The sequence below is a fragment of the Panthera tigris genome, chromosome B4 (genome assembly GCF_018350195.1).
Source record: "Panthera tigris isolate Pti1 chromosome B4, P.tigris_Pti1_mat1.1, whole genome shotgun sequence".
Classification (NCBI taxonomy): Eukaryota; Metazoa; Chordata; class Mammalia; order Carnivora; family Felidae; genus Panthera; species Panthera tigris.
In genome coordinates, this window is record NC_056666.1 from 93140947 (window position 1) to 93165387 (window position 24441).

At 37.8% G+C, this 24441-nt stretch overlaps 1 protein-coding gene across 5 annotated transcripts in view; it reads left to right on the forward strand.

Annotated features, from left to right (window-relative positions):
* The first annotated feature begins 4039 nt into the window (after positions 1-4039).
* Positions 4040-24441, forward strand: part of CPSF6 (cleavage and polyadenylation specific factor 6) — a 33478-nt gene continuing 13076 nt past the window's right edge. For 2 of the 5 annotated variants that reach the window (XM_042992724.1, XM_042992725.1), the window contains exons 1-9: positions 4040-4154; positions 12070-12279; positions 14387-14490; positions 17600-17745; positions 18652-18825; positions 18956-19066; positions 19512-20016; positions 22245-22360; positions 22869-23022. In XM_042992724.1, the coding sequence (XP_042848658.1) occupies positions 4095-4154; positions 12070-12279; positions 14387-14490; positions 17600-17745; positions 18652-18825; positions 18956-19066; positions 19512-20016; positions 22245-22360; positions 22869-23022 (1580 nt within the window). In that variant the 5' untranslated portion in view covers positions 4040-4094. Of the gene's footprint in view, positions 4155-4618; positions 4862-12069; positions 12280-14386; positions 14491-17599; positions 17746-18651; positions 18826-18955; positions 19067-19511; positions 20017-22244; positions 22361-22868; positions 23023-24441 lie in introns of those variants that run through there. The other 3 variants (XM_042992726.1, XM_042992727.1, XM_042992728.1) reach the window with 2 other exon arrangements.

A 24441-nucleotide genomic window follows, 5' to 3' on the forward strand; every position in this document is an offset into this window, starting at 1 on the left:
TGATTGATTTAGTGCAAGTGAGCAAGGGGCAGAGAAAAAGAATCCCAGGAGGAGCAGAGAAAGAGAGAGAAAGAAAGAGAGGGGGAGAGAGAAGCAGGACTCATGCTCACTCAATGTGGGACTCGAACTCACAAACCATGAGATCGTGACCTGAGCTGAAGCCAGATGTTTAACAACTGAGCCACCCAGGCGCCCAAAGTGCCTGAGTCTTAAAAAGGAGATTCTAAGAAACTATGGCTCATAGTTAATACTAATAATGAAAGTGATAGACAAAGTGTCTGAGCCAACACCTATGTATTTCTAGTATAAATTCTTGTCAGTCCCATAAGGGATGAAAATAAGGATGATGTAATCAGATTTGACAAGAGCAGGACCAAAAATTTCAAGACTATTTGAAATATGGATTTATATCCACTAATGATAAAATGAGGCATTTTATGATATCATTGTAATGATATCATAGCCAGACATTTAAAAAATCTTTATTTCATCCTTCAAAATGATATATTTTATGTGTGTTCATGGTATTAAAATGTTAACATGAAATAATATTTGCATTTATGTATACTATGGCTGCATTTTTTAAATGTTAGGGGTATAGGGGCACCTAAGTGGCTCAATCAGGTGAGCATCCGACTCTTGATTTTGGCTCAGGTCATGATCTCACAGGCTGTGGGACTGAGCCCTACATAGGGGTCTTTGCTGATGCTGAGGAGCCTGTTCAGTATTCTCACTCTCTCTCTCTGCCCCTCCCGGGTCATGCTCTCTCTCTTTCTCTCTCAAAATAAATAAACTAAAAAAAAAAAAAAAAAAAAAAAAAGGATTCGTTAAAAAATAATAATAATAAAATAAAATGCCAGGGATATTTTTTAAAAGTTTGGGGAGCATAGGGCTAAACTATGAGCTGTAGTATGTTAGAATCAAACTCACGTTCCTACAGAGATTACGGCATTGACTGACTTGAATGAAGTAATCAAAATGACAATATGTGTTAGTATTTATGGATTTGGATTTGCCTTCTCCAACCATAAGGTCTTTGTCTATGTGTTGTCATCCAACAGGTGGAATGTGTTAGACCACCTTTGGGGTATCACATTAGTTCAAAGCAATCATCTTTCACTGATAATTCTCCACCTTTTCCTAATTCACAGAGTAGATTTTGTAAACTACGTCTTACTCTGTGACTCCACCCACTTAGACAAACTTGATTGAACTAAAAGTAGACTCCTATAAAACCTGAGCTAATCAGTTGCTTTCTCTTTAGATTTTGTAATTGAAACTAAGACAGATAGCCATTTTCTTGAATGGTGCCTATTTGAACGCTGGAACTGAGGTTGCCATTGCTGCATACACGTGTGTATGGAAAAGGACAGAAAGTTCTGTATAGAGAAGAAACAGATGTACAGAAACCTTAGAACATTAGTTACCTCCTTTCCAACCTCTTTGTTACTCTTTGAAAATATCTTGATTTTATATTGTTTATATTGTTGGAGTGATATGATTGTGGGAAGGGAGGGTAACAGACAAAGAACATGGACAGCCTCTAGAAGATGGAAAAGGCAAAAAAATGTATTTGCCTCCAGAGCTCCCAGAAGGAACGCAGACCTGCCAACACCTTGATTTTGGCCCAGTGAGATCCATTTTGGACTTCTGATCTCGAGAACTATAAGATAAGGAATTTTTATAGTTTCAAGCTACTACATTTCTGGTAATACCATTATCAAATTCCTCTCAAGGCACTCTGGACTTTGAATTCTGTATAAATTTGAATAATAGCATTTCAAAACTGAGAGGGACCTTCATTGGGGGACTTGAGGTAAAGAACTTGCCTAAGGTTACCTGGCTGGTCAGTAATGTCGGGATGAGAACCCAAGTCTCCAATCTTTCATCTATGTACACTGATGACTATAAAATGTCTAACAAAGAGGTTGGTATATAAAAGTACTCAATAAGTGGTAGAGTTTTTGCTTATTGTTTTCATTATTATTATGCATTTTCTTTTGTAATCTACAATAATATTTCATTTCTTGAACATTGCTAAGTAAGCAGGTACCCTGTAACAACCTGTTAAAATCATCAAAAAGGCTAACCAGGGAGTAAGTGAGGAATTAGCTGGTCAAGAAGTAGAAGAGGATAAGGCCTACACATTCAGAGAGCTTATGCACTTCAGATTCCAAAAGAGATGGCTGCAAGGTTGAGCTGCACTCTTGACATGCACGGAAACACAATATGGAACTTAGGAACTGTTAGTGACTCTGGTACACCATATTTTGAGGTGGTCTTCAGAAGGACAGCACCCTGCGAGGTAAAGGAGGACCAAACTATATCCATCCCCATAAGGTTCCAAAGTCTAATATAAAAATCTTAAAAGCAGCCGCCGGGGGTGGGGGCGGGAGAGGGGGCAGAAACCAATGCCCTTCAAAGAAACAGTCTCAATGGCAGTTGACTTTTTGTAGGCAACAGCGGAAGTCAGGCCCTGGAATAATTTTTAAGTGTACTGAAAGAACCTAAACCGCTTCTCTCATCACATCTCCCCTACCCACCTCCCTCTTTCACTTATAAGGACCCTTGTGGTTACTTTGAACCTACCAGGAAATCAAGGATAATCCCAGATCCTTAATGTAATCGTACCTGTGAAGTTCCTTTTCCAACGTAAAGTAATATATTCACAGGTTCCGGGCATTGGGATGTGGACATCTATGATGGGCCATTATTATCCTTACCCTATTACTAATCTAAAAAAAGGTCTCACCCTTTATCATGAGTAGCTCTTTCCTTCTATAAAGCCCCGTGGAAAAAAGAAAATCAGTATTTTCAAGAAGAGGATAGGGCATTTTGCATATTACCTCATTTAAAACACCATCAACTTTCAACCTTGGTGAGATAAATATTATTACCTGGAGTTTACAGATTCTGCGATTGACCATGAAAGAGATTAGGTAACTTGACTGAGGTCATCTAGCTGGTAAAACTGTCTGACTAGTAATTGTATCCACAGCACCAGATTGGTCTATCAGACTCCAACTAAGCTTTTTCCACCATACCAAGTAGAGGTGGAATGTATACTGTTTGGCTTACCATTGCGTGAAAGGTTTCTGTATCTTAGCAAGCACACTCTAATTTGGTGGGCTTCGAACTGGGTGAAAAAGAAATAAAGAATGGAGTAAGGTTTCAAACTGGAGAGACATCTTCGACTAAAGTATTTATGACAAAAGCTCTTTGGGTATTGACCACGTGATCACGTTTAAATCACTTACTTTGTATTTGGCCTCAGTTCCCACATTTGTAAGATGAGATATTTGGACCTAATGACACCTTTTCCAGTTCCCTTCTCGCTCAGACATTCTATGGTTCTAAGACAGAAGCCACTTTCCTCAAGATGCCTCCACGTTTTGGGGGGTGGTGGTGGTGGTCTCTAGAATGACCGCATTCAAGTTAGAAAACCAACTGCGATCTAAGGAGGAAAAAACGGCGGGCAAAGAGCGGGGAAAGAGATGAAAGGAGCCGGTGACAGGAGATAGAGATGCAAACATAAACAGCATGCAAAAAAACCTAAGTGGCTTGCAAATTACTCAAGATAACAATCCGCGGGAATCCAACGTTTACTAGGCAAATAAAACTGCGGGTCTCTGAGGATGCAGGGTTAAGAACGCTGTTTTCACTCTCAAGGCGCTCACAGAATGCTGGGTTACACTTCGTATTTAATCGTGGACATAAAACTTCCACCTCTCTAGAAGCCTTGGCCGTGAGAATTGTAAGAAAAACTGAGAAATGACAATATTACAAAACGGTGGAGTGTGCTAGAGGCAACGTGAAAACACAGTCTCTGGGAACAGCTGGGACGTGCCCCCAAACCCCAGGCCTAACACACAAAAGAAGCCGCGTCTGCCCGCAGGGACGTAGGCTTTTACTCCGCGCTGCCGAGCGGGCGGGCTGCAGAGGCGACCGCCGCCCCCGACCGCCCCCGGTCGCCCCCGCCTCGTCCCTCGGGCCTCGGAAGTGACGCAGCGCGCCCCGCCCCCGCCGCTAGATCCGCTGCTGCTGCCGCGGCGGGCAGACCTGCAGGAGGCGGCGGCGGCCTCGGCCGAGGGAAGATGGCGGACGGTGTGGACCACATAGACATTTACGCGGATGTAGGCGAAGAGTTCAACCAGGTACGTGAGGGCCCGGGCCCACGCCGCCGAAGCGGGCGGCGCTGCGGTCCGGACGCTGACCCTGGGCTCGCCGTGGGCTGTGAGCCGGCGCGGCTGCAGACCGTGCGCCCTTGCCTCTTGTGGGCCGCGCCGTCCGATCCCGGCTCTGCGCCCCCCTCGCCCCTCGTTCTACCGCATCGTTTCGCGGGCCGCGGGCGCTGCGGCCCGCCACGGGGCCCGGAGCGCGGACGCGGGCCGCCGTGCAGCCGCCGCCGGCCCCTCCCTCGCCGCCGCCACCAGCTCCATTGTTGGCGGCGGCCGGCGGGCGCTTCCCGCCGCGCTAGGCCCGGGCGGTGGGGCCGCGTGTGCGCGGCGGGGAGAACGGGCCGCCGCCGCGCCCCCTCCCCCGCCGCGGGGTCGAGGAAGAAGCCCGGCGGGGCGCGCGCCGGCCGCCGCCTCTTCCCCGGCCCTGCAGCTCGGGCTCCGATTCCTCTCGTCGCTCCATTTTGTCTCCCCGGCCGCGCACGGTCGCCTCATGGAAGGCCGCATTCATGGCCCTTTGTATCCCGCGCGCCCAGTTTCCTGGGCTCCTGCTCGAGTTTGCGACAGGTTTCGGCGTGGCGCCTTCCTCCTCCTCCCTTCACACTTTCTGAAGGCGGCTTAGGTGTGGGCACGTTTGCAACAAGTCGTCGTTTGACTTTTGGACCATCGAGCGTGTTTAAAAATCGGTGCGTGGGCCGTGCTTCGGTGGTTCAGGTCTTGCAGTGCCGTTGAGGCCCAGTTGTTCTTGGCTTTGTGATGAAAATACGTGTGAAGATAGGTGGCCTGAACCAAAAGGAAGACTTGGAAGCGTAGTGGTTGGATGGGAAAATAAGATGGTTGCTCACCAAGAAATAAGAGGAGTTGCTAAAATGAAGAACGTTCAGCCGAAATTCTTTAGTACGGTGTAAAAATAAAGGGTTGTAAATAAGACCCGATTTTCAAAAAGCAAAATGTTAGATGTCTTCCCAGGGATTTGCTTTACGTTTTGAGAGGTAGGAGAAAGTGAGAATGCAAGGTTTTTCCGGTATCTCACAAGCCACAGTTGACTAGAAGAACTAGCCGCGGAGCTGTGATGTCTGATGTTGGGCATCTTTGCAAAAGATCTCGTTTGTTACTAGAGTAGTGACGTGTAAGCTCTAAACCTGCTGTTCACATCTTTGCTGCCTTTATGTAGTAACACATTTTTAAAAATTAAATTGTGCCTAACTGTAGTGCACCTAAAAGCTTGTTTTTTTATGTTTTCCAGGTCTGTAAGAGAAGCTTAATACAGTGCTATTGGTTAATGTGTTTTTCTTTTTTGTTTTTTTTTTTCCTCCTACATTAGAGACTTATTTTTTTTTAATGCTTATTTATCTTTGAATGAGAGAGAGAGAGAGAGAGAATGAGAGAATATCCCATGCAGGCTCCCTGCTGTCAGCACAGAGCCAGATGCGGGGCTGGAACTCAGGAACCTGAGATCATGACCTGAGCCTAAATCGGAGGCTTAAGGACTGAGTCACACAAAAGCCCCTACATTGTTTGTGACTAGGGGCTGAAGAGTATTTAAAAGATAGGGAAAGCTAGAAATCCTTACTGTTCTTGTTTTCACTAATGACTTTGTGCCCCAGGTTTAAGTATTAGAAAAAAAAATTTTTTTTTTCAAGTAGCTTTAAATGTGTGCTACTCCCTTAAAAACTGGTTAGTGTAATCAAAAGTTATGTTTTAAATTCTTCGTGCCTTTTATTGTGTTTATATTTTGGACATGTGATGCCTGAGTTGTGTCAGTGACAAATTAGAAAATTATCTTGAGTGCTACAGTCAGATTCTAATGCTTTTAAGGTCAGTAGACGCAAGATCTCTAGGAAGTTTCTTTTTATTTATCAAATGGGCATAACATTCCATCTAAAAGAGGGCCATACCCACAAGTAAAGGAACAATTAAATGTTCAAGATTTCTTCATTAGCTTTTCCTACAAGAAAATACATTTGCTTTGCCTTTTTCCTTATGATAAAAGAAGAATTCGGGTACAGTTTTAGAAACTGAACTTTCTTCAGGACCTCTCCATGAGAGATTTTTTTTTTTAGGCTTTCACATACTTAATTTGGGATGGGCATTTCTCTAATACATATAGCTGGAAGGAGTGATAGATACTTGTTTATCCCTGTGCAGTAACTAGTGCTGACTGAGCAGGAGGTAAGAAGAGATTAAAATTTTGTGGCCCTGATGAGGAACTATTTGTAGGGTTCTCTTAAAAATGTAGCTTTTTGTTGATTTGAACTTCTAGCATTTTATTTCACACATAGTTGTATAATTTTACCAGTAAATTTTTATACAGTACTTTTGAATACATTAATGGGATTAAATAGAGGCTTTGTTTTTGTTATTATTTTGCATAGCGTTGGCCTTTGTTATCTATTGCTTGCTGTGGTAATTCTTGCACAAAAAGATGGTTGGTCGTTTTCAAGGTTAATCCTCTTTTTGAAAATGTTACTGTCGTTGAAATATTTTTCTGAAATTTGATCAGAATCAGATGTAATACAGAATTATTCCTGATTGATTTTTCACTTTATTGTGAGCTGGCAACCTTCTTTTTACTGGTTGCTAAAGTAAATTATGACTCTTATACTGACTAAAGTGTTTTACTAAGTATAATCAATCTTGACTTATTTTGGCTTCTAAACTGCTGTAAACCTTCAAAAAAAACTTTATTCTTCATGTGAGGTGCAGTTTTAATTGCATTTGTATACTTTAAAATTCTCTGTAGTCTATTTTCCATTTTCTTCTGTTTGAAGTGATACTTATGAATCCTTTTTCAGGTGTATTTTATGAAGCTTTCTTTCTTTCATATTTCAAAAAATAGGAGACATCCAAGTGTCTTAGAAGAAACTTCAATTTGGGGATGGGGTTGAGAATAAGTTTAGTGAGACTATCGAGTTCCTTTCTTCACCAGATGAATTTAAGAATGGAAAATAAAGTTGGAGAAAGGGAGAAGGCACAAGGGACTTTGCTATTTTATGGGTGCTCTTTAGTTCTTAAATTGAAGGTCTTTGGATGTAACCAAATTGAGAACAGTTGCTCCAGTGGAAAGAGAATTTGAACTACTTCCAAACCTCTACATTACTTGATCTGGAGTTGAGAAGAAAGCAGTTCTGTTTCAGTCTCTATAGTATATGTCAGTCCAGTTTGAACTGGGATTTGTGTTCTAATGTGGTAGTTACTAGCCTACTATTTAATATAATTATAGACTTTTTTATTTTGACCAAGACTAAATAAATTTTTAAACTCGGTTGTTCAAAATACATTTCGTGATTATTTGTTATATGCCAACAAGGAGGGTTACAAAGTTCAGTAATCTCTACCCTTAGAATGCTCTGTAGTGGGGGTGAGGGACTCTACATAATTATAACACTCTGGCAGGTCATGTATTGTAAAACCCACTCCTTTATGTGTATCTTTATCTATAGCTTGTTTGTTGGTGGGGGGGGGGTAAAAAAATTCTAGAAACCTCAGGAAAGTTTACACTGTATACACTGATAGCAGTGCTTATTTAGTAATCTGACCACCCAGCTTTAAAATGAAAATGTATATAGGTTGTGGCTAGGGAAAAATTCGTGTAGAAGTTAAGGACCTAGACATCCTCGTAAGTCAACTTGCCTTCATTCATGAGTCATTATACTTTATATTTAATCATTGTGTATCTGCTTTAGCCAGTTGTTTAGCCCATTTTGAAAAATAAGTTTATTGGACAAATGTCAGTGAAATCTTGTCTCTGATAAATTTATGTTTAATAGAATATCCTCTGAGATAAAACTGTGGTTGAGAATGAGGTAGGTAGAGATTGAGAAACCATGGGAGAAATATTAGGGGAACTAGAACTCTTAGTTTTGTTATTTATCAGTGTAGTTTATCTTTACTTAAAAAAAATTTTAATGTTTATTTTTGAGAGAGAGGGACAGAGGATGTGCAGGGGAGGGGCGGGGGGCGGGGGTGTGGGGACACAGAATCTGAAGCAGGCTCCAGGCTCTGAGCTGTCAGCACAGAGCCCCGACCCAGGGCTCGAACCCATGAGCCTTCGAGCTGTGAGATCATGACCTGAGCTGAAGTCGGCCACCCAACCAACAGAGCCACCCAGGCGCCCCATTTTATCAGTGTAGCTTTATCAGCTGCCTGTGAACTGTCCACTTTGTGGTTTATGTGGCATATTTTTAGTACCAAGTTGGCTTCCTTACTGTTAGTTGAGCTTTTTACAGGGATTACAGACGAATTTTCAGATCTCCTCATACCGTAAGTAGATAAAAATCAGAAGATGATGTATTTTTTATAAAGATAAATATGTATTAGATTATCTGCTGTTGGATTTTGCATGCTAGTATTTTTCTTCCGTGGTATGGGATACATTTTGTAAATACGAACTGTAAACCTCTCCCTCCTTTATATTTCTCCAAATGGAAATGACTATTAAATTCCTTCCTTTTTGTTTTTGTTTTTTTAATAGAGGGGCTTTGAAATAAGTGGCTCTTACTGTACCATGACTGGTATTTATATAATGCAGGAAAGGTATTATTACAATTTCAGATCACCAAAGGCCATGTTGGGCTTATTAGGGAGAGTGAAGAGTGTAATACTGTTATTCCATGGTCATCCCAGTAATAGTGTATACAGTATATACATAAAATTAAAATTTTATGGGAGGTGATAAGGAAAGTATGTCTAAAGATAAGTCTTCGGAAGGAAGAAGATGGTGGTAATGAAAAAGTTAAGAAACATTGCCTTTAAAAAGGACCTAATAGAATTTTCGTTATTTTACTATCCATGTTATTTTAATGTTTTCACTGATGTGGCAACAGCTACTTGTATATCACGTAGACTATAATCTTGAAGTATAAAATCTTGAAAGGATGCCTTGCCTTTATAATGCTTGCAGTAATTTAGAATGTAGGAAATGGAAAAAAATCACTTGGATTTTTTAACAAATCCGAAGAACTTTTATTTTACTGGAAGTTATATATAATGTGCAGCTCTGTTAGTAGATTAATTAGTATGAAAAATAGATAAAGACTGGGCAGTGTTTGGCATCTGAAATATTTCGAGGGGTTGTGTTGATTTGGGTTGGTTGGTTGGTTGGTTGGTTGGTTGGTTGGTTTTTGAATGCCATTAAAACTCGCTAAAGGTAATAATTTGAAAAGATTCTTTCCATAGTGGAACTTGACACTGTTGACCATTTCTCTATGACAAAGTAGAAGCTATTTTTTTTTCAGTAGACATTCAGAGCTCACCTTTTTTTATATGACCTGTGATATTATGTTGCATAGTTACAGAATATGCATGCCCCCCCCTTTTAAAGTGGGAACAGAAAGTAGATGTGGTGTTATCTTTTTTTATAATGAGGATAGATGTGATATGCTGAAGCTGAAGGAAGATTACTGACATTAAAAGAGTATATGCTGAGTTGCATTTTTAGTAATGGTAGCAAATGTATTTAGATTCATTAATATTTTTTCACCGCATTCAAATGCATACTGTTGGGGCTAGAAGTACAGGCTGTGGCCTTGAAACAAAGTGAAGCTAACTATTCCACGTGGATATCAAACCCCAGGACCCTGATCTCAATTAGCATCATACTTCAACCAATTGGAAGCAGTCCAACTACCAGACAAAATGGCTGATCCTAAATATTGATAGAATCATATCAATATGGAAAATTGGTTGGTGTCAACATAGCAATTTGTGGATGGACAAAAATAGTAAGTGATTGTGATTCACCAGGTCAGTGTAGCTGCGATTATGCTTATAAATTATTGTCTACTTAAGTGTGTGTACATTTTCCAAGATTTACAACTAATGAAAAATCAAATAATGTGTTAACCTATTTCATAACCCTTTAAATAATCCTTGCATTCTTTTTGACTCTCCCTCAGACCATATATTGTGACTATAGTTTCTGCTAAGGAGGATGGAAACACAGCTCCCTTTGAATAATAATAGTAATAATAATAATTCCATTTGATAAAGTACAGAACCGGATTGCAGGAGTTTAAAATGCCCACTACCCCTTGTGGGAATCTTTTTAGTATCTTAAGTGTATGGAACCACTGCTGCCACCAAGCTGCCTGAAGCTTCAGCTACACTGAAACTTGATAACAAAAATTCATCCTCTTTTTTTCTAATTTTCACTGTCACTGCAATTGGAACATGTTACTTTAAGAAAAACTCAGTTAAGAAAGATTATTTTGATATTGCTGTACAAACAAAATAAAATTATGGCATAATTTAGTGACTTGTGGTCTTAGTTTCTGCCCATTGCTAAAGATGGCTTTGTTGTTTAACTTACCTTGAGATCTTGGATTCTTTATTAAGTAAGTCTTAGAGACAGTGTGCCTCATAACAAAATGTTATGTAAAGATGCTGTTATATAATTAGTAAATTGGTTAACTCGGTTATGCAGAAGGTTACCTGAAGATGACTTTGTAAATTTCAGATCCCTTTGACTGTGCGTATAATTGGTATTTCCCCTTTTAGGTTTTTTTTCTTTTTCTTTTTTCTTTAAAAAAAAAAAATCTTAATTCTGATGCCCTTCTGAATAACAAAACAGCTATTGAGCTCTGTTCCCATGGGGCCTATGATAACAATATTTTGTTGATCTGTTTACAGTCATATTACAAATCCTGTCTGTGGGTCATTCTCTATTCTTGTAATAGTCCTTAAAACTATTAGAACTATTAGCTTCTCATTATGTGCCATTTATATAACATTTCATCCTTAATAAGTTATATTAATGAGAGCATATAGCTTATGTAGCTTATATCTGAACTCAAGTTTGTTGTTTTATAATTGTAATTGCTTCTCTTTTTATTATCTCAAATATTCTACCTCATAAGAAAGATAAAATAGTTCACATTGATTTAGATACTTAGTGTTGGAAAGGAAGGAAGATAATAGTTTTTCTTCGGATTCTGGCTAGTCAAGCCTGTGGCCTTTACTAAAGGCAATTTAAGTGGGGATGAGTGTTCTGCCAATGTCTGCATTTCATTTTTCTTGTACTTACTTAGGGTAGAACCTGCTTTTTTCCTTTTCTGCTATTTACATATGTTTTTTTTTTTTTGTTTTCTTTTTTTTTCTTACCATTTAGGCTTGTAAGGGGCATTCTGTTGGTGACACTCAATGGCAGAGCTTTACTAGATCCTTGTTCATATCACTTTTCTCTTGCTAATTGACTAGATATCTTTTGCTAAATTGACTGCAGATCTAAGAAGTCTAGTAAGCATTAACTCTTTATTGACTGAGAATAATGGAACTATCACTAGATACTAATTTGAATAGTCTTACTCATTTTATTTATAGTTTCTCTTTTCCTGTTGATTTGTTATGATTTTGGAATAATTTAGGTACCCACATTTCTTCATCCCTTCCTGTTGGCTTAGCTCAGTGTGCTTTTTTCTAAAACTAACATCTTTCACAGAGTTGAAAAACAAGATTCTGAGTATCATAGAAAATAATAGTTGTATTTTTCTGCAGTTAAAGATTTATAATGGATTTAAGTTTGTGATATTTTTGTATTGTTTTTTAAAGTCCATCTATTTGCATTTATGTATTGTTATTTCTACTTTCAGAATATTGTACTTCCAAGAAAAGTTTTATATTGTTACTGTATTTTGTCTACGTATTCTTTTCCCTGAGGAACGTTATTTCCTGTATTATAACATATATCAGTGGGAAAATAGCATTTATTGTGTAAAAATTCACTTTAGAGGCACCATTCAAGATTACATCTATGGCCTAAAGATTTGTACAGAGATCTTTGGGGCTTTATTTTCTACTGGATTTTTAAAACAAAATAGTTGAATGAATTTGTATTCTTATTATTTAGTGGTAGTCTGACTGTTGTATAATCTAGGGCATTATTTCTGTGTCTCAGGAAGCTGAATATGGTGGGCATGATCAGATAGATTTGTATGATGATGTCATCTCTCCATCTGCAAATAATGGAGATGCCCCAGAAGACCGTGATTACATGGATACTCTCCCACCAACTGTTGGTGATGATGTGGGTAAAGGAGCAGCACCAAATGTTGTCTATACGTATACTGGAAAGAGAATTGCATTGTATATCGGAAATCTGACATGGGTAAGTAAACTTAATGTATGAATTAAATTTGTTGGTAGTTGGTTTTGAATTGTTCACATAGTTAATCTGTTCCATTTTTATAAAATAAAAATTTGTAGGGGAGCGTGGGTGATGGCATTGAGGAGGGCACCTGTTGGGATGAGCACTGACTGGGTGTTGTATGGAAACCAATTTGACAATAAATTTCATAGTATTTTAAAAAATACTAATAAATAAATAAAATAAAATAAATTATTGATTTGTTGCTCTGTATACTTGTTTATGCAGTGAGGAGGGAAATACAAATATGTTTAGAACGTTATAAATTTTGTGGGTTTTTTTGGTGTTTGTTTTTTTTATTAAAAAAATTTTTTAACATTTATTTTTTGAGGGAGAGAGTAGGAGCGGGGTAGAGGGAGAGAAGGGGACAGAGGATCTGAAGCAGGCTCTGTGCTGACAGCAGAGAACCTGATGCAGGGCTCAAACTCATAAACTGTGAGATCATGACCTGGGCCAAAGGCAGACTCTTATCTGACTGAGCCACCCGGGGGGGGGGGGGTGTCCCTATTTTTTTTTTTTTTTTTAATATTTATTTATTTTTAGGAGAATGCAGGCCGGGGTGGGGCACAGAGAGAGGGACAGAGGATCTGAAGTGGGCTCTGCACTTACAATCTGACAGCAGTGAGCCTGATGTGGGGCTCAAACTCACAAACCACGAGATCGTGACCTGAGCCGAAGTGATGCTCAACTGACTGAGCCACCCAGGTGCCCCTAGAACATTATAAATTTTAGATCTAGTTTTGAATTTTGTGGTCATTCAACTTGTTTTGGTAGAGATTCCAGTTAAATATAGTTCAGTTGTCTCGAGTTTAAATGTAATATTCTATTACTACTATACTTACAGTATCCTAGTTTTAGGAAGAAGAATACTCACATAAGGTCTGAAACCAGGATTCAGAACTGTAGGGAAAAGCACAGTACGACCCTGGTTTTTAAAAGCTTTCATTATTAGGGTCTCCTGGTTGGCTCAGGTGGAAGAGCGTGCGACTCTTGATTTTGGGGTTGTGAGTTTGAGCCCCATGTTGAGTGGAGAGATTACTTTAAAAAAAAGTTTTCAGCATCTAATTTATATTTCAGGCTTGTTGAGTTTCTTTCCTGCTTTTAATGTTTATTTATTTTTGAGAGAGAGCGTGCGTGTGTGCGTGAGCAGGGGAGGGGCAGAGAAAGAGGGAGACAGAGAATCTGAAAACAGGCTCCAGCCTCTGAGCTGTCAGCACAGAGCCCAACATGGGACTCAAACTTGGGAATGGTGAGATCATGACCTGAACCAGCCAGGCTCCCCTCATCTCTCTTAGAAACATTTACTGCATAATTTGAAAGTTCAAAAATCGTCTATAAATTAACATTTGTCACCCTTCTTAAGTAGCATTTTATTTTTAAATGTTCACATTTTTAAAAAACGAACCCATCTCCATAATCATTCAGTCTGAGCAATTTTATAATATTGGAGACTGTAGCAGTGTAGTTGTGAGGAGTGTGATTGCTAAATAAAACTGAATCTTAGCTCCTCCATTTATTACTTTTGTGATCTTAGACAAGCCTTTTAACTTTTGCACCATGTGTGAAATGGGAATACTAACAGGACTTAATATAGGGTTGTTTTAAGAGTTAAATATCTGATATAAAGTACATGATAGGTACTCAATACATGTGCCCCCTTTTTTTTTTTTTTTTTTTAAATCTTATACTCAAACATAAGGTGGACTTTGTTTCCCAAAGTAATTTTCCTTTAGGGAGAGAAGTGATAAGTGAGATTGGTTTTATTAAAAATGTAATGTCATAGCAGTTTGAAGTTGGGAGAGACCAGAAATTCTTTAAAAGTAAAAAAAGTCTATTTTATCTCTAAGGATATATACCTTCTAATTTCTGAAACTTATCAAAGGATGAAGTTAATGTCCTCAGGTGCTTTTGTGTCATTTAAAAATTGGAGACCAACTGGCAAAATTGCACTTAGATTTGCACTGTTAATGGTCTTTTGTTTGTTCTGAGTTTACCCTTAAAAACTAAATTGAAACAATAAACATCTTGGTTATATTTCGATGGTTAATGAGGGGGAAATATCTTGCAGTGGACAACAGATGAAGACTTAACTGAAGCAGTTCATTCTTTGGGAGTAAATGATATTTTGGAGATAAAATTTTTTGAAAATCGGGCAAATGGCCAGTCAAAAGGGTAAGAATCTTGTTTTCATTTTTTTTCCTAATACGTTAGAAACTAGAGATTGTAATTTTGGTAGTAGCTATTCTTAATGTTAACCATTCACACGCTTTATTATCCACATTGGCAGAGGGTTCTTGGGCAGAGATATGTACTGATTTTACTTACCTTGTGATCTAGGTCACTAAAACTAGTGAAACTGGAAGTGTGGACAGATTAGGTCTATTTAATTTTCCTGAGTTTTCTCTGTGGTTGAAATGATTTTTGAAATGACAGTTTGAAGAAGCATTATTATCCTGTGATTAAGGGATGGAGAAAGATGGGCAACTGGAAAATAATGTAACGTAAATGTTTTGCTCAATTTTTTAAACTATTAAATTATATGAATGAGATAGGATCATTATAGGAATATTATAAAAAACAGATACCCAGAAGTAGGAAAATAAAAAGCTACAAGCTCACCATCCATAATCACTCTTAACATTTTAGTGAATATACTTGCAGGTTTTTTTCCTTGTGCTTATATTTTTAGTGGAAAAAGAAGGAACAGGATTACAATTCACAGGTTTTAGAACATGTTTGGTAAAATGAGTTAAACGTACTTATCCATAAATGCACATCCTCTCTAATGTCTTAATTCTTTCCATCATACCTTGTGTGTTACAGTAATTATTTTACCTGGCCCAAGCCATTATTATCTCTTACTCAAACTTTTGTAATAGCCTCCTACCTGTGTTCTTGCTTTCACCCCAAATCCCCTATGGCTTATGCTATTAAAAAATGTAAATATTGGAAAAAAGTGCCATCAATATTTGCCTTTTCAGATCTTCTAATGGCTCTCTATCACTAAGAGTAAAAGCCAGAATCTTAACTGTGGCCCTATAAGGCACTATATGATCTGTTTCCCCACCACCTGCCTGACCTTATTCCTACCACTGTTCACCTTCCTTATGCTGTTTCAGCAATGTTTGTCTGTGCTGTTCCTCAAAAACACTCCTGCTTAGGAGTTTTACACCAGTTGTTTCTTATTTTTGGTTTGTTATATCCCCCAAATATCCACATGGATCTCTTTCTTTCTTTTTTTTTTAATATGTTTGTTTACTTATTTTGAGAAAGAATCCAAAGCAGGCTCCACACTCAGTGCAGAGCCCGATGCAGGACTCAGTCTCAAGACCATGAGATCATGACCTGAACTGAAATCAAGGGTCAGATGCTTAACCAACTGAGCCACCCAGGCACCCCTCTTTCACTTCATTAAGGACTCTCCTGAAAGAATTCCCTTCCCTCATCACCCTATGCAAAATATTAGCTTCTGCTCATATCACTGTAGGGTAGGAGCAGATAAAATTGAAATTTTATCCCCAGTTTATTTCCTTTCTTTATTTTTCTTTATTATAGTGTATTTTACTTATTTGTCTTGTCTCCAATTAGATTGTAAGCTCCACAAGAGGAAGGATTTTTGTTTTGTTCACTCTTGTATCCCTAGCCCTGGATTGTGCCTGGCATGTAGGAGTTGGTGCTCAATACATATTTGTTAAATTAATAAATACATTAAATTGTAAAAATATCCAATCTGATGATTTTTAGTATATTTACAGTTATCACTAATTCCAGAACATTTCATGACCCTCAGAAGAAATCCCATACCCATTAACAATTTGTCTCTATGAGTTTGCTTATTCTGAATATTTTCTATAAATAGAATAATATAATATGTGGTCCTTTGTGACTTCTTTCACTTAGCATAATGTTTTCAAGATTCAGCCATGTCTCAGCATGTATCAGTACTTAATTCTTTTTATGGCTAAATACTATTCCATTATATGGTTATATCACATTTTTATTCCATCCATCATCTGATGGGCATTGAGGTTGTTTCCATGTTTGCTTTTGTGAATAATGCCCCGTGAATATTCTTGTACCAGTTTTATATGAACATATGTATTCCAATTCTGGTAGGTGTATATATATACCAGTAGTGGAATTATTGGATTATATGTTAACTGTATATATATATTACATATACGTATATATGTATTATATAAGTATGTATGTAAGTATATATATAAATACACATAAATATATATATATCTTTAATATTTTTAATGTTTATTTTATTTTTGAGAGAGACAGAACATGAGCAGGGGAGGGGCAGAGAGAGAGAGGGAGACACAGAATCTGAAGCAGGCTCCAAGCTGTCAGCACAGAGCCAGACATGGGGCTCGAACTCATGAACTGTGAGATTGTGACCTGAGCCAAAGTCGACGCTTAACCAACTAAGCCACGCAGGCACCCCTATGTTAAGTCTATATTTAGCCTTTGAAGGAATTGTCAGATTATTTGTCAAAGTGACGTACCATTTTACATTCCCGTCAGTAGTGTATGAAATTTTCAGTTTCTCTACATCTTCAACAGCACTGTTTATCTTATTGATTATAGCCATCCTAGTGGGTATGAAATGGCATCTCATTGTGGTTTTTGACTGACATTACCCTTCTGGTCAGTGATGTTGAGCATGTTTGCACAGTGGCATTATTCATAATAACCAAGAAATGGAAACAACCCAAATGTCCATCAACTAATGAATGGATTTTTTTAAATGTGTTGTATCCATATCGTGAAATATTATTCAGCCATAAAAAGACATTGAGTAATGATGCATACTACAACATGCATAAATTTTAAAGCCATTATGTTAAGTGAAAGAAGCTATTCATAAAGGACCACATATTGTATAATTTCATGTATATGAAATGTTCAAAATCGGTAAATTCATAGAGATAGAAAGTGAATTAGTGCTTTCCTAAAGTTGGGGGTTGGGAGGAAATGGAGTCACAGCTAATGAGTATGGGCTTTCATTTTGAGATGATGAAAATGCTCTAAAATTGTGGTGATCGTTCTAAAACTCTGAATATACACTTATTGTACACTTTAATTGAGTGAATTGTATGGTAGGTTGTTATTTTGAAAAAGCTAAGGATGAAAGTGTGAACTTGTATAGTTTTACCTTAAAAAAATATTTTCATTTTTCTTAAAGGTAAATTCATACTATTTCCTTTTTAATAACAGTAGCTTTGTTAATCCCTCCTCACTTTCTGTCTTTGCCCCTTTAAACATCTTTTAGGTTTGCCCTTGTTGGTGTTGGATCTGAAGCATCCTCAAAAAAGTTAATGGATCTGTTGCCTAAAAGAGAACTTCATGGTCAGAATCCTGTTGTAACTCCATGCAATAAACAGTTCCTGAGTCAATTTGAAATGCAGTCCAGGAAAAGTAAGCAATCCCTCAGAGGCCTTTATTAAAAGATGTGCATTTTTAGCCAATGTTGCTAGCATTTGTTAGATGTTACACTAGAGAAGTCATTTTAATGTTTAGTTCATTGGAGAATCCATTTTAGAAAGTTTATCCCTTAAATTTGATTTGATTACTGGTTTATGGCTATGGTCCTATATACTGGAAACTTATTCCCATTTTTCTCTAGATGTCACAGACCCAATATTCTACAACAGTGTGCAAGTTCTATAGCTCTGCCAGTCTTGTCCTGTCATTCCCATCCTAGAGAAAGGAAGAAACTACATTCTAATCTTTAGATTGAAGGGAAGTTATGTGGATGTGTGTTATGGTGGGGGAGAAACCACTGATAACCAGAAAATATTCATTGATTTTCTGCTTGGCACCAAGATCTTTCACCACTTGGTAAAGTGAATATAGAAAAGATTGGCCATTAACAACACTTAGAAATGCTCTCACTTAAAGAGATAAGGTGGATAATCGTGTAATTAACAAATTCAAGTGGCTGTTTTTCTTTTAATGTTTTAGCAGTTAAGACTTAACTGAAGAATATGATACGAAATTTAAATAATCTGTGCTTACTGAAATTCAGATTTCTGTTGGAGAATTTTAGTCTTGGCTGCTGCTGAGTATTGGTATTTTGAAAGTAACTCATATTTACCCACTGGAAATACATTTAACTCTGGATATTTTGAGACTTCAAAAGAACTTAAATAGATGTGAATGTTTCCATCCAGTACTTCTCATGTAGTTTGGACAGGCCCAAGACATCTGCAAGTTAGTATATAGCATATGTGAACTTTGAAGTAGTTATTTCTAAATAACAGTGGTTACATTTCAGAGGACTATTTTAATAAATGCTATTTATGAGTATTTGGATATTTACAGCTACACAATCAGGACAAATGTCTGGGGAAGGTAAAGCTGGTCCTCCAGGAGGCAGTTCACGTGCAGCATTTCCACAAGGTGGTAGAGGACGGGGCCGTTTTCCAGGGGCTGTTCCCGGTGGGGACAGATTTCCTGGACCAACAGGACCAGGAGGGCCACCCCCACCTTTTCCAGGTAAAATTTTTCTTAAATTACCATGGATAAAATGTGTCTACCTTAATACCTCTTTTCCTTTTCTCTCTTTTTCAAGTAATGCATTATTAATGTGACTTACTCTCCTTGTTATGCTATTTTTGGAATCCAGGAAATTTGATCAAGCATCTTGTTAAAGGAACTCGGCCTTTGTTCCTGGAAACTAGGATTCCATGGCATATGGGGCACAGCATAGAGGAAATACCCATTTTTGGCCTAAAAGGTCTTTATTTTTCTCCAAACTTGCTTGACTTATATATAGAATATTTACATCCGTCTTATTTTCTTACCTCTTAAAAAATCCTTTCAAGACCATTTTTCCTTGTTTCACTTTCTAGCTTGGCATCAGAGTAGAATATAAGGTGGGTGATTTCACTGTAAGAAGTGTGTGTACACTGAAAGATGGAAACTATCTCTAAGCATTGTAATGTTTATTAACGTTTTTTGTTTCAATAATTTTTCTTAAGCATAAATTGAGCTGGTTAAAATTGTAAAGATGTACTTCACTTTCATAGTTGTTAGTGTAGCATTTACCATATGGGTTTCATTTAAAGAGAAAGAATCTTGGTCTATGAGTTGTGTTTTAAAAGTATAATCTTGGCATTAAGGTTAAAATACCTTATTGAAGTGGTTTTTTTCTCTCTCCTTCTCTCTCCTCTATTCTATAGCTGGACAGACTCCACCACGTCCACCCTTAGGTCCTCCAGGCCCACCTGGTCCACCAGGTCCTCCACCTCCTGGTCAGGTTCTGCCTCCTCCTCTAGCTGGGCCTCCTAATCGAGGAGATCGCCCACCACCACCAGTTCTTTTTCCTGGACAACCTTTTGGGCAGCCTCCATTGGGTCCGCTTCCTCCTGGCCCTCCACCTCCAGTTCCGGGCTACGGCCCCCCTCCTGGTCCACCACCTCCACAACAGGGACCACCTCCACCTCCAGGCCCCTTTCCACCGCGCCCACCTGGCCCTCTTGGGCCACCCCTTACACTTGCTCCTCCTCCGCATCTTCCTGGACCACCTCCAGGTGCCCCACCACCAGCTCCACATGTGAACCCGGCTTTCTTTCCTCCACCGACTAACAGCGGCATGCCTACATCAGATAGCCGGGGTCCACCACCAACAGATCCATATGGCCGACCTCCACCGTATGATAGGGGTGACTATGGGCCTCCTGGCAGGTAAGTCAGTATGTATCTATGACAGTAGACTTGGTGTGTTATTTGATCGGTAAAAAATACTCTACGTTTCATCGCCGAGGTTTGTTTTTGTTTTTGTTTTTTAATTATGGGCTTTTCCCCAGATATTTAATTTTCTGTATTGTTTGCTCTTCTTAGAAGAGGCAGTATCATATGATGAAAACATACTAAACAGCGTTGGGAATAATCCCCTTTCACCACTTACAAAGATGTGTGATTTAGAGCAAGTCACTAATTCATGGAGATTCCTTTCCATTATTTCTTAAGTTAAAAGAGGTTAATAAAGATAATAATAAAGATAATTTAAGTGAGCAAATGGGATCCTCAAGCTACTTTTAAGATTTTAAAGTGAATCTCATTTACCTTTGATGATACTACTCAGAGCACTAAAGTTTCCTTCTTCATTTTAGGAATTCGATCAATTTGTTGGATAGGTACTATTGATTATCTCGTTGCTGATCAGGAGTCCCGACTGTCAAATTACTAACTTTTAATTGAAATGGAAACATTAAATGATACACAAGTATATTTGGGTAGACAAACACTTGTAAAACACAGTTGTGGAAATTAAAGTAATTAATGGTGATCCTTGGAGAAGAGCTAGGTGAAAACCATTCTTTCTTTTTTTTTTTTTGAAACCATTATTGAAGTAAATGATCTCTTAGCCCCCTTCCAAAGTAATTTAAAAACTATCCATACTCAAAACATAATTTAGAGAGCTATATTTATAATCTCTAAGAGCCATTTGAATTTGCCCTCTTTAATTACTTCTGAGTTTGTCATTTGATTTTATATTTTTAAACTATCACTGTTAAACTACTTTGTACTTTATTTTGTCTGAAAATGTCCTGAAGGAATGGATTTGAGAATCTGCCTAATTCCATGCATTTGCACAGGCACATGGCAATAAATTTGATGTTGTAAACAAAGCACATTAACCATTATCTGTTCATAGAGGTTGCATCTTTATGACTGCCAAAAATGGCTCTGTTTTCTTTAGAAAATAACTACTGGGCTAGTATAACTTCTTCTGTTCACTTGAATTCCAGTTAGTGACTTCATATTAAGTGTTCACCTTTAGAGGACAGGCGTGGGTTAGGTGACTTGGTTTGACTATAAAATTTGAGTTTCGTATCTTTTTCCTAACATAATAGAATTTTGATAGTATTAGGTTTTCAAGAATTGGAGGGTGATGGTTATTTATGACTAATTTTTTATTGAAAATTGGAGAAAACTCTTACATGGGATTTCTTTTTTTAAGAGGGATAGAATGGGCACAAGTCACAGCATTTAGTTGAAATTATACATGGATTTTGAACAACTTATAATTTGGTCAGGATGTCTATAAAGTTTTGGGAATGAGAGTAATACCTTAAAAGCATGTAAAAAGTTAGATTAGCTGTTTCCTCATTGCATTGGAATGAACTGCTGCTGCTTCCCTCAACTCAGTGTCCTATCTTGTAACTAGTAACTAAGATGGAAGAACGCTTACCTTTTCCTGTACTGTACATGTACAGTTTTTTTTTTTTTTTTGAAGTATAGTCGACATGTAATGTACATGTACAGTTTTCAGAGTTGTCCAGCAGCTTTAGAAAGTTTTGGCATTTAATTCACTTTTTTCCAACAAATGTTTACACTTACTATCTTTTATTTGCCAGATACTCTTCTGGGGATTCAGTGGCAAACAAGATGATCTAAGATCTTGTCCCCGCCTGAAGTTCTTTTAATTAATCAGACATTTGTTATCCTTCTATTGTGAGTTGGGCCCTGTGCCTAGAGGATCCAAACAGAAATGTAACCAAATTCCTTGATTGTGTAGGGCTGTAGTTTTTGCTGTCAACATTTAAATGTATGTATATATAAATAAAAGAGCTAATAATGTGTAACTACCTTATGTTATAACATTCAGGACCGTTTATTATGTATGTTTTTGTATGACTGAAAAATATTATAGATCTATAAATACATTATCCCTGATCTCCAGAAAGACAAGGTTTCCAAGCTGCTACTTTATTTCAGCTGAAAGGTAGTGTTGTAGAATTTTGCTTAGACTTGCTCTCTTTGTAAGGTAAATAGCATGCTTCAGTCTGGAAAAGTAACTACTAGCCCTAAGACACTTGTCACAAGCAACTAGTATGAATTGTTTTATACTGTTAAAACTAACTGAAAAATGTGTTGAGTGCAACTTAAGGTTCATTTTTATTTTAAAGGGAAATGGATACTGCAAGAACGCCATTGAGTGAAGCTGAGTTTGAAGAAATCATGAATAGAAATAGGGCAATCTCAAGCAGTGCTATTTCAAGAGCTGTGTCTGATGCCAGTGCTGGTTTGTATATTTCTTCCTATATTAATATTTCTTATGTATGTTACTAGGAATGACCTAAAACTATGTGCAATCTTGAGGACTGGTAATTTATATTTAGTATTTATGTTCGTATTTCCAAATCATTACCTGTATTTATTTAAAAGAAATTGAGGGAAGTGATATGTCACAGTGCAGTGAATAGACCCATAATTTTAAATTCTTATATATGGATTTAAATTTTAGTCCTGACATGTAATGTGTTGGGGACCTTAAGGCAACTGATTCTCATATTTACAAATTAATAACCTGTGCTTCACATGTCTGTAATAATAAACAAACTGTGCTAATTTTACTAACATAAAAGCTTTTTACAAATGGTGAAGCCCTTAAAAAAGAAATGAAGATGTCTTCTGTAGTTACTTTAGTGTTCTTCTTTTATAAAATGCTTTATCACTTTTATCCCAAATGATTTGGGGGTATTTTGGAAACAAAATTTATTTCATTTCAACCCCTCTCCTTTGCCTCATAGGTGATTATGGGAGTGCTATTGAGACATTGGTAACTGCAATTTCTTTAATTAAACAATCCAAAGTATCTGCTGATGATCGCTGCAAAGTTCTTATTAGCTCTTTGCAAGATTGCCTTCATGGAATTGAATCCAAGTCTTATGGTTCTGGATCAAGGTAAAACTTTCCTGTGTCATGTCTATTTAAAACTATTATGTTACAAATAGAAAAAATACCGTGTTTGAAACTTTAAAATAGGACTTTGATTTTACTTATTACTGTTCGTATAGCAGCTAGAGTTAGATTTTCTTTTGTTTTGAATATTGAATCAAATGTCAGGTGTTTGCTTTTAAAACCCTTCAAAAGGGGCGTTGGGGTGGCTCAGTTGGTCACGTGTCCAACTTTAGCTCAGATCATGATCTCATGGTTCATGGGTTTAAACCCCAGTTCGGGCTATCTGCTGACAGCTCAGAGCCTGGAACCTGCTTTGGATTCTGTCTCCCTTTTCTCTCTCCCCTTCCCAGCTTGTGTTTTGTTTCTCTCTCAAAAATAAATAAACATTAAAAAAAATAAAATCCTTCAAGAAGTTTTGGTTACTCTTAGAATAAGACTGTAAACATTCAGGCACTGTGTGATTCCTGCCTGTCTTCGAAGCCTCATTGTGTACTTTACTCCTTGCTCACTATTCTGTAGTCACAATGGTCTCCCTTCTCTTTTCCTTGATACATTAGCTCTTTACCACGTCACTGTTCTATACCGTTTTTTTTTTTTCCAAGTTTATTTATTTATTTATTTATTTATTTAGAGAGAGCATGCGTGAGTGGGGGAGGGGCAGCGAGGGGGAGAGAGAATCCCAAGCAGGCCCTGCACTACCAGTGTTGAGCCAGGCTCAGGGTTCAAACCCACGAACTGTGAGATCATGACTTGAGCCAAAAATCAAGAGTCAGACACTTAACCCACTGAGCCACTCAGGCACCCCACACTTTCTATACTTGATATTCCTTCTGCTGGGAGCCCTTTTTCCTCACTCTTCACAAAGCTGACTTCTTATCCTTCATGCCTCAACTCAGTCTAACTTCCAGGAGAGATCTTCTCCAGGTTACTCTGTCATGTTGTTCTTTTTATTTCTTTTATAGTACTTACGGTAATCTATTTTTTATTGCACATTTCTCTTCTCTAGAACATATGTTGGAAAAGGGAAGGGCCTTACCTGTCCTGTTCACTACAGTATTTCTAATGACTAAACAGTGTTTGGTACAAGATGGGTGCTAAATAAATACTTCTTGAACAAGGAAGTTAATGAATGATCTGTTCGTATTTTTAATTAGGTAATTCCTTTTTTTAGCGGTGCAGCTAACCTTGAAATTTTGCATATATTTGAAAGGTAGATCTTTAATCGTGATGTAATATTCATAGGTCTGTCTTTAGTGTACTCCAGTGTTAGAGTCTTCATTAAGATAAGAGAAGGGAAAAAAAAAAAAAGATAAGGGAAGGGAGCTTGTCTTTGTCATGATACCCAACTTCTTAATTACTACCTTCATGACCCAGTGTAAGTAAGGATCTTTGTATCTGAACAAATGTGTCATAGCTAAAGTC